This window comes from Panthera pardus, unplaced genomic scaffold (assembly GCF_024362965.1).
Source record: "Panthera pardus isolate Hobbes unplaced genomic scaffold, ASM2436296v1 HiC_scaffold_12, whole genome shotgun sequence".
Taxonomy (NCBI): domain Eukaryota; kingdom Metazoa; phylum Chordata; class Mammalia; order Carnivora; family Felidae; genus Panthera; species Panthera pardus.
In genome coordinates, this window is record NW_026526677.1 from 103,229,085 (window position 1) to 103,243,816 (window position 14,732).

Genomic DNA, 14,732 nt, shown 5'->3' on the forward strand with positions numbered 1-14,732 from the left:
CTGAGCCTGGCACATGACAAGGGCTCAAGAGATGTTCGTTGCGTTGTACTGGAGTCTTATTAGTAATGTTACTTTTAGTTCCAAGAAGGTGGGAGCTTGGAGTTAGCCCAGATGGGGCCTCTCCTATTGAGATCCATCCCCTGAGGGCTACCTCTCTGCAGGTCATTCCAGAGACAGTAAGGGACTCCAGCTGATGGCTGATGCTAGGGGGGGAAGGGATGTCACCAGCTCAGTGAGACCACTCTCCGTGGAACTGCCCCTACCTAGAGCCCATCATTTCTAACGGACTAAAGGAGCTGGTGCCTTTAAATTCCACAGAAAGGGAAGAAAAAGCACTTTAGTTTCAGTCCGTGTTCTCCATTAGACACCCTTCAGGTGTTAGCAATATTATGCCACAATTTCATTATCCATTAAAGCCAGGTAATAATAAGTACACAAAGGTATTTGGAGCCTATTGATGTTAATGAAAGAGATCAATCTAATTCAGAATGTGTGTGTGGAGAGCTCCTTGGAGATGGAATAGGCCCCAAGGTTAGCCTCTAATTGCCTCCTTGATGGTAGACCCCACCAGTACTCAATTTTGCATGACCGTCTTTATGACATAGTTGGAATTTTTGACGCCCAGACTCACGCTTCATACAGAAGCCCATTTTCCTCCTCTCCCAAGCCCCTCCCACCATTCCCAATTCAGAAAGAATGGGAAAGTTGCTGCCATTTAAGTAAGATCTCTGCATAGGAGCGAGAGCTTCCGGACTCGGAGTTGTATCTGGACCATGGGTCAGGCTGGGTTAGCACAAAGTCCATGATGTCAGGGTGCTTGAATGACCCTGGAATGATTTCTAGGGCTCTAAATTCTCATTCTCTCACTCTCCCTCCCGATCTGGTGGAGCTCAGAAGGAACTTCTCTCAAGTTCATGAGCTGCACTCAATGGATATCTCAACAAAACTACTCTAACCTAATCTATAAAGGAAAACTATGCCAGAAAAAGAGGAAAAGATGGGGCACCTTGCTTTCTCAATTGCCCCTCTGCATTTTTCCAGGGGTGCCCGGGAAGGCTCCCAGCCCTGCCTGCACGAACATCTCACTCATTGTGAGGATATGTGCGTGTTGGGCTCACTTTAGTTCTTCCAACAGCTGTCCACCCTTTTCCATCCAAAATGAATTCTCACATTTTATTCCTACCTCCTCCCACTTCTACCCTCTTTTTTTTTTTTTTTTAAACAACAAAAAAACAAAAAGCTGCCACGTAGACATGGAATGATCACCCTTCTGTTTCTGGAAGCATTATGTCTGATAATGTATTGGAGGGAATCTTCCCCCCTATGGCTGTTGGAGCAGGTGCCAGGCTGCACACAGACCTCCTTGCAGGCAAAAGGTGCCCATGCTCTGAGCCCCCTGTGGAATGTAGCCTGACTCCAATGTGTTAGCAGTGCCCTCTGATAAACAAAACGTGTTCTAGAGCCAGCAGATATGACTGCACATTAGCTCGAGCTAACCACGAATCCTGAGCACTTGATTTAGTAGTAATGGCAGCAATGTACATCAGGCCCAGAGGGGCAAGATATTTAGATCATCTTTCCTCCTGTCTGCCCCACTTGTCTCCACCCCCACACTGGGCAGCCTGGACAGGGACACTGCAGGTGATTAGATCAGGAGGAAGATGGCCCTTTGCTGTCAGGACCCTGGCAGACCAGTGCTGGCAGAGAACCGGGCTCTCAATTTCACATGATTGCCCAAAGGCTACCGAAGGTCACCAGGATGCCTCAGTTGTTAACTTCAGAGCAGGATGACTGGTATGGAGTAAGAGATCATGAGCCCATCAGGGCACATAGCAGGTGTGCGGAGGCATGGGGGCTGAGAGAGGCCAAGGGAGACAAGAGACCTAGGATAGCCACTGAATCTACTTTAAGTCTTTCCAAAGTTGTATAACTGCTTCTGGGCGTGGCTCCCTGCCTATGAAACATGATCTGTGACTACTCAGGGTTCTCTCCCTACTCTGTTCCAGAGGGCAAGGGTGGAAAGCAGCCCCCAGGGCAAAGAGATGCAGGGAACAGCTCCAAAAGCATACAGTGCTATCGATGCCCACCTCTGGCATACCTCAATGTAAACACTGTAAATGCAGAGGAAGCATGGCGGTGAACAGGGCAAAGGGATGGGATCACTGTTCCCGAGACACAGGGAAGCTTCTCCTTCCGTAAGCACTGTTTTACGCCTCTGTCCATCATATTTAAAAATGGACCTACTACACAGAAAGCCTTTCGCCACGACTGGGAAGACAAATTAATATTCAGGGTAAAGGGTGACGTGTAACTACAAATAATGGCTGCTTTATGGAAAGAGTATGAGTGTATGTGTGTGTGAGTGTGTGCGTGCGCACTCCTGTTTATCGGCCCTGCCTCTTGCCTTTGTTTGTCTCCTTCGTGCAGTGTAGGTAATGGTGTGTGCAGCGTTCTCCGGAGCGCTTGGTAGGTGACTGTGTTCCACCTCGCACGGGCTCCTCCCTCACATTTCCCTTTAATGCTCGCCATTATTCGGGCTGCATTAATAATGTTTGTGGGCTGATATCTTTAAAATTAATGAGGTGTTTACTCTTAGCCAAGAAACTCATTGAAATTAAAAAAGCTTTCTTTTTTCCCCTCCCTTTCTCTCACTTAAAAAAAAAAAAAAAAAAAAAAAAGTGGACAAATAAGCCACGACGCTAGCTTTGCTAAAAACCAAGCAGAACAGGCAAACACCCAGACTCCACCACCAGGAAAGTATGAGTTGTGATGAGTTAGTTATACATTAGTCACGTTCAAGCCACAGCTATTTCTAGGAGGCCCTGATTTAACCAGAGCTTTGCTGGAAAGCTGCATGGAACATCTTTTGACCAATGGAGGGGCATCTGTGCCCTCAATAATAGCTTATTTCGATACCACCCCCTCTTAGCGTATGATTATCCAGCATAACCATAGCACCTAGGCTAGTCTGAATTTTCCTTCTTATCCAAAAGGATTGTTTCCAAGAGAATTCATGTCGTGTGTCATCCTGACCTGTCTGTAGTCTCTATTTGTCAATCACAGACATTACCTGGCATGAAGAACTCCTCCCCACCCAGCTATCAACACTATTAGCTGACTTTGCGCAGAAAAGCAGAAATGAATACTGACTGTGGATCTACCAGTTGCATGAACTTGCTACAAACCACTTATCAGGACAGTTTGCCAGAAGGGCCAGGGAAGGGAGAATGGCTGCTTCTGGAGTGCAAAACAGCAGTTTTGCTGTCCTGCACCCCACCCCTCAGGCCCCTGCTGAACAAACTGCCCCATGACAATGCAGCCAAGAGCATCCTGGTGGTGCTTCCGAGAAGCTTGGGTTCTCATCGAATCCCTTCAGAGCAGCTGTTCTCTCTGATCCAGAAACCACCAGGAGTCTCTGAGGATCCTGTAGGTGATTTGTTAGCTAATTGCTCAAGATAGTCAAATTAATAATGATAGCTTTATGCATTTGTTTCTGGAATTAATTAATAATTTACTCAGTTAAAAACAGGACAGTAACGTTAAAGAGACGCTCTTCTCCCACTCTGTTGCTGTTGCTGTATGTGGGTTTTCTTTCTTTTCTTTTTTTTGTTTCCCCCTCCTCTCAGCAGCAATTGGGAGTGGGGATGTTAGTATGCACCGAGAGGCTTGAGGATGCCTGCTAAGGTGGGTGGTTCAGGTGCCTGAAACCATTCTCTTTTTACTCACATATGGAATCCTTACAGTAGGAGTCCAGGATCTGGGACTGAATCTCTGGTCTGTGAAATGCTGTAATGCAAGGGGTGTCCAGAGCCACCTGAATCATCAGTTTTTGGATGATGACAATGAATGAGAATACACGACAGAGCAGAGATCCTTGAGCCCAGCAGAGAAGGCTTGCGACTGCAGAGAAGTAGGCAACAGGAACAGGAAGGACCTACGTTAAAATGAATCTGTGCAAAATCTCCAGTGTTGCTCTCCAGGATGTTGTATGTTGAGGACACAGAAAGAAGCTCCCACTCACTGTCCTTCAAAAATTCCTTTTTGTCAGGCTTAATGTCTTCTCTGCTCCTCAGGAAGGCCAGGTCTACATCTTCCACTGAAAACAAGAGAAACAATGGACTTCCCCACACACAGAGGCCCCAATAACCACCCGCTTTTCCAACTCCCAACTCAAATTATTCCTTTCACTCTTGCCCCCACATGTACAGTCTTACTGAGATGGGGCTCAGTATAACCATTTTGAATTAGGGATAGGGATGTGGAATAGAGTCTCCCTCTCAGTGAAAAAAACAAACAAACAACCAACTGTGAATTTATAGTTTGTACTCCATTATCCATAGAATGATGGACCTGGTCCTACCACTTCTTTTTTTTTTTTTTTTCAACTTTTTTTTTTGTTTTGTTTTGTTTTGTTTTTTAATTTTTGGGACAGAGAGAGACAGAGCATGAACGGGGGAGGGGCAGAGAGAGAGGGAGACACAGAATCTGAAACAGGCTCCGGGCTCCGAGCTGTCAGCACAGAGCCTGACGCGGGGCTCGAACTCACGGACCGCGAGATCGTGACCTGGCTGAAGTCGGATGCTTAACCGACTGCGCCACCCAGACGCCACTGGTCCTACCACTTCTATAACCTTCTCAGTGGCAGAGGAGGCCTAATAGTGTATTCCCAAACCTAGAGCAGCAGTGAGCAATATATCTGGGCACAACACTGTACTCAGTCCAAATTACAATGGTAGCCAAATAGCTGTAAGAAAAGATTTCGATTTGTAAAAACTATGTGCAAGAACAAAATAAACCTCACAGACAGCATGATACAATTTCACCCAAGTGCGCCAACCCAGCACAAGAGTGTTTTCCCATTGGCACACTATGCCACTCACGGTTTACCCGTGTGCAGGATGCTACTGAAAGTTAGGCTGCAGTTCTGCATATCAAATGGAAAAGCGTTACGTCTCTAAATTGCATGTGGAAACCACCTGGATAGGCTTAGCGTTCTTAATGGTCCCAGATGAGTTCACATAGACATAGGGGAGGCCGGGTGATCATTCAATGTCCACACTATATGAAACACAAGAAGACCTCGCTGTTACAGAGAAGGCCTTAGTCATTTCAATACATGAACAGAACTGATTATGTGATGGTAGTGGCTGTGACACTCAGGATTAGTCTAGAAGTGCAACGACAGAATCACATTTCCCATGACGTCATTTACCCTGGCAAAGATGGATTCAGTAATGACAGCCTCAAAAGATAATTCACTTGCTACTTTTGCAACGGACATAACCCATGAGTAACCTCAAGCATTTGTAATTAAATCTGTATCTTAAATGATGTCAACTCATGGTACTTCTACCTGGAATATTCCCAACACTATGATCCTCTTTAGGTTAAGAAACAAAAGACAGCAACAGTGACTGAAAGTGACAACTGGCATAAGTAGTCCAAGCAGTTTAAGCCCCGTAGAAATACACCCCAGCACACTTACAACTCACTGATGATTATATCAGGGGCCCAGATGGCGTTTAGAGGTAGAGAGATCTCCCTAATCCCATTAAACATGGTGGGGCTCCAGGATAAAAATTCGTCATCCCAAACCTGTTAGGAGAAGCTAGAAAAGAAATGTATCAAAAAGGGGCAATGTCAATCTCCCCAAAGAACTGAAGAACGATTTGGATGAATAACCCAACTGATCTGCTTGCTGGTACTGTTAAGGGAGAGGACTTCCCTGCTAACCCCTAAAGATGGTGCCCCAACCAGAAACCATGGCCATATATCTTACACAGATTCTAATAAATTAGATCTGCTGCAGGTCTAAGAAACTAAATTGCAAACACAAAGAAAATATCTATTCCTTAGAATAATTATATTTTGCAACAGATTTAATTTTTTTTTAATGTTTATTTATTCTTGAGAGAGAGAGAGATAGAGACAGAGTGCTAGTGGGGAAGGAGCAGAGAGAGGAGACACAGAATGAGGAGCAGGAGTAGGCTCCAGGCTCTGAGCTCTCAGCAGAGAGCCCGATGCAGGGTTCGAATTCATGAACCACGAGATATGACCTGAGCCAAAGTCGGACGCTTAACTGGCTGAGCCACCCAGGCACCACTATAAAAATCAGGAGTCCAGCATGCATGGAAGGAAACAGCACTTACCTCATAGTACCATATACTGGTCTTTAATTTTTGATTCTGTGCATCCTGCAAAGCAAAAAGAAAATCTGTACCAAATCTCAGAATGTCAATAAATCAAAGCCCAATTCAACAGCATAATAATTCAGAGAAAGAAAACCAAATCTAACTAAAAATGCTGATTTTAAAAGCACTGCCTTGACTCTTCAAATCTAACTATTCTCAGCTCCTAGTTATTACATGTGCCTGTCACTGTGAACTTGACTATAGCATCCATGACAAAATGGCACGAGGACTACACCGACATCTTGAATGATTTTCTAATCCCTTTCCCACCCTAATTAGTTACTCTGCCATTAATCAAAATTAAAAATGACATGTAGTCTTAGCCAATTCTGGGTACAAAGATGAGGCCAAGCTTTTATTTATAATCAAGATATTATTCACAACATTTCAATGACTGTTAATCTCAACTGCTACTGGCAGCCATTCTTGTTAGGTTACCTTATGTTTGGATTTCTCTGGTTATCAGACTGAATGAGCTTAATGTAAATGAAGTATATTTTTGATGATATAAGTAGATGTGATTTACCCATGTCTGCAATAAGTAAGTAATTGTTTTGGAGAAGACCCTTAAGAATAACAACCAAAAAAAAAAGAAAAAGAAAAAGAAAAGAAAAGAAAAGAAAAGAAAAACCACAAAACAAAAACAAAACACTCCTTACCAATTTTTTTCATATCTGTTCTAGTAATGAGCATTCTAAAACTACTATGGTCTTAGGAACTAAGAGGGATATCTCACACCATGTACAAACATTAACTCAAAATTAACATAAACCTAAACATAATGGCTAAAACCGTAAAACTCTTAGAAGCAAACATAGGAGTAAATCTTCATGACTCTGACTAAGACAATGGTCTCTTGCATATGAGGCCACAACCACAGGCAGCCAAAGGAAAAGTAAATGGGACTTCATCAAAGTGAAAAACTTTTGCGCTTTAAAGGACACCATCAAGAAGTAAAAAGACAACCCTCAGAATGGAGACGATACCTGCAGATCATATACCTGATGAGGAGTTAATATCCAGAATACGTAAAGAATTTCTACAAACCCAAACAAAACAATAACCCCATTTAAAAATGGACAAGGGATTTAAATAGACAGTTCTCCAAAGTGGATATACAAATGGCTAATAAGCACATGAAAAGAAGCTCAACATCACTGCCAAGGACCAAATTATGTCCTTCCAAAACTCATATGTGACTAAATTTGGAGACAGGACTTTTAAAAGGTAACTAAGGTTAAATGAGGGCACTATCTACTAGGATTGGTGGCTTTAGAAGAAGAGGTAGAGAGAATGATCTCTCTGTCTCCTCCATGTGGGTATGGAGAAGAAGGCAGGCATTAGCAAGCCAGGAAGAGCTCTCACCAGGAACCTAACTGGCTAGAACTTTGATCTTGGACTTCCCAGCCTCTGGAACTGTAGGAAACAGAGTTGATGGTCTTTGTTATGGCAGTCCATGCTCACCAATACAATCACTAACCGTCAGGGAAGTGCAAATCAAAACCACAGTGAAATACCGCTTCACTCTCATTAGATGGCTACTAAAACAAAACAAAATAAAACAAAAACATAAAATAAGTGTTGGTGAGGATATAAAGAAATTGACATCCTCATGCACTATTAGTGGGAATGTAAAATGGTACAGCTGCTATGGAAAACAGTGGCAGCTCCTAAAAAATTAAAAATAGAATTACCATATGGTCTAGCAATTCCATTCTTTGGTATAAATCCAAAAAGAACTGAAAGCAGAGACTCAGTTATTTGTACACCCATGTTCACAGCACCATTATTCACAGTAGCCGAGGGGTGGAAGCAACCCAAGTGTCAATCAAAGAGGAACGCATAAGCATGATATATGCATACAACGTAATATTATTCAGCTTTAAAAAGGAAGGAAATTCTGGCACATGCTACAACATGAATGAACCTTGAGGTGACACCGCTTCCTTCCAAGTTTTACCAGCTGAGAGATTCTGAAATAGATACTGTTTTTAAAGTCAGTATTATTTACATCTGACTTTCTTCCTCTGAACTGTCATACTGTAGAACTGGGCTTTGATTTACTGACATTCTAAGATCTGGGCTGTCCCCCACTAAAGCACATAAAGGCTCAGTTCTGGGTTTCGCTGCCATCACAAACAGGGGAAAAAATAACCCAAGTTCAAAATGCACTTTGTATTACTGGAAAACACAGCTTTTTCACTCTTCTTTCACAACAAATCTAGTCTTACATCTATGAAATGTCCTGACCAAGTGTTTTTTTAAATCCCCGTCTCGCCAAGTCATGAACGTATCACTAAGTCAGTTATGTGGCTGGGGAGACCAGCATTTTATCCCATCGATTCGTATTGACTGCCATATTGATGCCTCTGCTGGCCCTTCTCTTCCCACCCATTGCTCTGTCATGTTACATGTAACAAGTGTGAAGAATTTTTTTCTAATATATTAGGGGGTATCTGGGAGCATTTGTCATTCAGCCCTAAAGAACACAATGTCAAAAAGGAGTCTGAGGCTAAAACTGAAATCTTTTTTTTTTTTTTTTTTTGTCACAGGAAACAAGTTTCTCAATGCCAGCTGGTGAACATAATTGGTTCTCTGGTGGCATTATTCACAGCTCTTCCCTCTGTGTATCTCTCTCTCTCTCTCTCCCTCTCTTTTTTCTTTAGCTACCTTCCATCTTGCTTGTTAAAAGCAAAGGATATTTCAGAGAATTGGAATTCATTAGTCTTCCTAACAGAGGGAGTCTATTTAGATCTAAATTGGTGGTTAGCAAATACACAGATAATTCCCGCACATTCTTATTTATCTTTCCCAGTTCGTAAGACTATAGAAACAGATGCCTCAACGTCTGGCTGGGAGGCTCTAGTCAATGGGCTGGAAGACAAAGGTATCTGGGATTCGGAATTGACAAAACTCAATAGAAACAAATTGAAACTCTTCACTGTTGAGTAGATTATCTCTATAATCAGATTTCCCTAAGGTACTCATAATACCCAGAAATTCTAAGACAAGACTGTAGTCTTTCATATAAACAAAACAGGAGGCAAAACATAATGGAAGCGAGGTGCCACAATGAGAGCTGGGCTGAAAGCTCTTCACGCCAAACAAAAGTTGCCAGCAGCTCAGCTGCCGCCAGATGCACCCAACAAGTTATCTATTCACACTGGGGTTGTCCTTGGCTGATTCTGTGTGCCATGTCATCAAGTCCTTCCAAACAGGCCCTGCCTCCAGGATGGACTCTAGGCTTGGCCCTGCTGAATGTAATAGAGACGTTCGCAAAGCCTATTAGATGATACCATTCATAATGACGGTACTAAAATTGGCACTTATGTATTTTGATTAATTAACTGCTTGACAAATATCTATCCAGTATCTTTGAAGCAAGATATGCTGTGCTGCATAATATGGGAAATATGAATATGAGTAAGCAAGTCCTTCCCTCAAGAAGCTTATTAATAAATTAGGGTATGTGACATTTTAACAAATCACTATGTGTGTTAAGAAATATACAGACTTGGGGCACCTGGGTGGCTCAATCGGGTAAGCGTCCAACTTCGGCTCAGGTCATGATCCCGCGGTTCGTTGAGTCCGAGCCCCGCATTGGGCTCTGTGCTGACAGCTCAGAGCCTGGAGACTGCTTCGGATTCTGTGTCTCTGTCTCTCTCTACCCCTCCTCCACTTACGCTCTGCCTCTTTCTCAAAAATAAATAAATATTTAAAAAATTTAAAAAATATACACAGACTTCTGTGGATTTAAAGGGAGGAGATATTGCTGTCAGCTTGCAGAATTGAGGGAAATCTTTCTCAGAAGTGGAGATTTGAAGGACTAGAATATTTTACAGATGGAGAAGGAAGACAAAGCCATTTAGTGGAGGAAACAGCATACAGGCAGGAAACAACAAGGAGTTGATTTCATTGTAGTATTGAGGAGATAAGGCTAAGACAGTAGACAGGGATAAAACTAGAGGGATAGAATATAATATTTTTCCAAATTTCTAAGGAAAGTCTGTCTTATCCAGTAACAGGGGTATGTCTAATGTATTCTAGTAAAAAATTAGTATATTCCACAACAGTGGAGAAAAACATATCTTTGAAAAAGTAATGGTGTTCTCCTTAACTACCATGAGGAATCTGGTTTTATTTGCTTTTATCGGGATAGAAAGAAAGAATTAGGTAAAAAAAAAAAAAAATCCAATTTGATACAGTTGTTCTAAGGGAAAATATGAATATAGAACTTAACTCCTTTTCTATATTTATCTCCTAATAAGCCTCTAAAGGAAAGCCTGAGCAATTCTACTTTATCTAAATCAATATGAAATAAAAAGTGGGAGGATGTGGAGGGACCTAGAAGGCCTCTCTTACTCCCTTACTCAAGGCTGATTATACATCTGTCCCAGGGTTTCACATGACATGGTTCATCTCATGTGTCTTTACTCAATTCAAATCATGCTATTCCCACTGTACAATGTCTGGTAAACGACGCAGTCATAATAGCTCACAGACAACCAGCAAAGACTGACATTTCTTAAGTAGGTGAAAATATAGCCCCAGGAAATTAAGTCTCAAGAATTTTAGTTCAATATCCAATTACAGAGAACATTTAAGGGAGTTTTCTGTTGGAGCTTTCTGTAAGACTAGGCCTTTGGAGGAGGGGTGGATATTTCCTGGCATGTATTAAATAATATTTTCTAGGATCTTAGATCTGGTACTTTTGCTAAAACTGAGATTTGTGTGTGTGTGTATCATTTAAATGTTCTGTTTGCAAAGAAATAATGACTGGGGATTTATCTAAGCTGGAGGAAAATTATGCTAAAATATCTTGCATCAGACAAAAAAAAAATAATTTAAACCCTGTTATATTGATTATACTTTCAGTTTCAAATTATGTTTTTCATCAATTACAATGCCTAATTCTCAGTCACAAAAAAATCAGTCTATGACTCCCAGCACAGCACTAAGATATTAACATAGAAAACTACCTCTATTTAAATAAAGAGAAATAATTAAGTGATTTTAACAAAGTACATTAAAATACTAACATTGTATTGTGGGGTACATTATGTATGTAAATGTAAAGTTGAAGGCAAAAATAGTAAAAAAGTCAGTGGAGCAGGTAAATGGAATGTTACTATTGCAAGATTTGTACAATGTATGTGAAGGATAATAACATTAATTCTAAGTAAACTGTATTAAATGAATGATGGAAATGGGAATCCCTAAAAAAAGCTAAAAAAAAATGATTCAGAGACAGGCTAAAAAGCCAATAGAAGAACTAAAATCAAATATTAAAAATATATTTTCTTTACTTAAAAGAAGGCAGGAGAGGAAGGAAAGAAGAAAGAGAACAACAAAAACAGATGGCCCAACTAGAGAACAAATAGAAAGACAGTATTGGTAAATGGATGAAATGCTTCAGTTAAAATGCACAGATAGACAGGTCAAAAAAAGCAATGCCCTGGGGTACTACTCAGCAACAAACACAATGAACTGAAGATTATGGACAACCTGGATGAACCTGAAGGGAATTACACTGAATGAAAACCCTATCTCGAAGGGTTACATACTGTATCTTTGAATTTATATTCTTTTTTTTAAAGTTTATTTATTTTGAGAGAGAGACAGAGAAAGTGCGTGGGGGAGGGGCAAAAAGAGAGAGAGAGGGAGAGAGAGAATCCCAAGCAGGCTCCGTGCTGTGGGCCCAGAGCCTGATGGGGAGCTTGAACCCATGAACTGTGAGATCATGACCTGAGCTGAAATCAAGAGTCTGACGCCTGACCAACTAAGCCACCAAGGCTCCCCTGTGTGATATTCTTAAAGTAACATAAATACAAAGATGGAAGAGAGATTTATTGGTTGCCAGTGGTTAGGAATAGGGGGCAGGGACAGGATGTGGCTATAAAGGAGCAGAACCAGGTAGCCCCATGGTGATGACTGTGTTGCTTAATGTGTGGTAGTGGTGGTCACACAAAGTTACACACATGATAAAGTTGCATAGAAGCTCACACACACACACAGAGACAAATGAATATATGTAAAACTGGAGAAATCTGAATAAACTCTGTGGATTGAACCAATGTCAATTTCTAGTACCGATACTCTATTTGCCTAAGATGTTAACATTGGGGGATGTTGGGTAAAGGGTGCACAGAACCTCCCTATAAATTTATTTGCAACTTCCTGTAAATTTATAATTATTTCAAAATAAAAGTTGACCAAAAAAAAAAAAAAAAAAAGCAAGACCCAACTATATGTTGTCTCCAAGAAATGACTTTGAATACAATGTCACGCGGAGAGATGGAAAATAAGAGGATGGCAAGACACACGCCATGCAAAAAGTAAGCATGAGAAAAACTTCAAGAAAAAGAGTATTACTAGATACGAAGAGGGGCATTTCATAATGATACAAGGATCTGTTCATCAGGAGGGCATGTAATTCTAAATGTATACTCACCCAACAACAGAGCAGAGAAATAAAGCACAGTTATAGTTGGGGATTTTAACACTCCTCACTATGAAATTAATAAAGCAACAAAAATTTAAAAAGTTAGAGAAGATTTTAATAATACTATCGAATACTTTTATCAAATTGATATTTATGGGATAGTAAACCCTTCTATTCAACATTGTACTGTAGGTTCGAGACAGTGCAACAGGCAATAAAAGGAAATACAGGTATAAAGAGTGGGAATAAAGAAGAAACACTGTCTTTATTCATAGACAACATGATCTTCTACATAGAAAATCTGAAAGAATCTACAAAAAAAGCCTCTAAAACTAATAAGGTATCGTAAGGCCACAGGATTCAAGGCCAATACATATAAATCAACTGTATTTTTGTATGCTAGGCAGAGATTCATTTTTAAATACCACTTATAGAATAACAAAAAATGTGAAATAGGGATACACATTAACAATTATGTGTAAAGCACTAAAAACTACAAAATATTACGAGGAGAAATGAAAGGACTAAATAAATGGAGAGACAAAATGGGCTCACGGATTGCAAGACTATTGTTAAAGATGTTGCTTCTCCTCAAATTGACCTATAGATTTAATGCAATCTCAACAAAAATTCCAGCAGTTTTTTAAATAGAAATTGACTCTAAAGTTTGTATGAAAATGCAAAGGACCTATAAGAGTCAAAATGATTTTCAAACAAAAGAACAAGGTTGGAAAACATGCTCTGCTTTCAAGTTTTCTGTAATGCTGCAGTACTTGAGACAGTGTACTGATAGAGGGAGAAACACTGATTAGTTGGACAGAACAGAGTCTAGAAATAGACTCAAAATATATAAAGAACTCCTGGAATTCAATAACATAAGAAGCAACACTATTTAAAACTGGGTAAAAGATCTGAGCACTTTACCAAAAGAGATATCAATTGGCAAATTAGAGCTCAAAAAGATATTCAAGGTCATTAGTCTTTACTGAAATGAAAGTTAAAAAAACACAGTGAGCTATCACCACAAATCTACCAGAATGGTTAACGTTTACAAAGATTGACAATATCAAGTGCTAGCAATCATGTGGAGGAACTGAAACTCTCACACATTGCAGGTGGAATGCAAAATGATACAGCCACTTTGGGACACAGTATGGCAGTATCTTACAAAGTTAAACACGAGCTTATCATACAACTCACAATCCTACATCTAAGTATTTATCCAAGAGAAGTGAAAACATATGCAAATGTGTATAGTGGCTTTACTCATAATTTCCCCACACTGGAAATAACCCACATGTCCAAAAACTGGTAAACAGATAAACCAACTGCAGGACACTCGCACAACAGAATGCTACTGACTCCACAGCAAAATGTGGGTGGTCTCCAAGGCAGCATGCCACATGGAAGAAGCCAAAACAAAGTGTAAAATATCATGATTCCATTTATATGGCTTTCTGGAAAGGCAAAACTATAGTGAAAAAGGTAAGATCACTGGTTGCCAGGTATTGGGGTTAGGGGGAAGTGAGTGGTGTTTTAAAAGGTGTTTCAGGGGCACCTGGGTGGCTTGGTCGGTTAAACGTCCAACTTTGGCTCAGGTCATGATCTCACGGTCCGTGAGTTCGAGCCCCGCATCGGGCTCTGTGCTGACAGCTCAGAGCCTGGAGCCTATTTCAGATTCTGTGTCTCCCTCTCTCTCTGACCCTCCCCTGTTCATGCTCTGTCTCTCTGTCTCAAAAATAAATAAACGTTAAAAAAAATTAAAATAAAATAAAAAATAAAAGGTGTTTCAGAGTGCCTGGGTGGCTCAGTCGGTTCAATGTCCAATTTTGGCTCAAGTCATGATCTCACAGTTTGTGAATTTGAGCCCTGCGTCAGGTTCTGTGCCGACAGCTCAGAGCCTGGAACCTGCTTCGGATTCTGTGTCTCCCTCTCTCTCTGCCCCTCCTCAGCTCATGTGTGCTCATGTGTGCTTGCTCTCTCTCAAAAATAAATAAACACTTAAAAAAAATAAAAAAATAAAAAGATGTTTCATTTTATGTAACTTATATCTCAATTTTAAGATGCTCAAAATCTTGTACAATACAGTTAAAGCAGTG

At 40.7% G+C, this 14,732-nt stretch overlaps 1 protein-coding gene across 1 annotated transcript in view; it reads right to left on the bottom strand.

Moving 5' to 3' along the window:
* HTR3B (5-hydroxytryptamine receptor 3B) overlaps positions 1–14,732 on the bottom strand; it is a 54,118-nt gene that overhangs the window by 9,309 nt on the left and 30,077 nt on the right. The window contains 5 exon segments of the mRNA XM_053900484.1: positions 3,939–4,096; positions 4,888–4,948; positions 4,950–5,058; positions 5,486–5,595; positions 6,150–6,194. Of these exon segments, the coding sequence (XP_053756459.1) occupies positions 3,939–4,096; positions 4,888–4,948; positions 4,950–5,058; positions 5,486–5,595; positions 6,150–6,194 (483 nt within the window).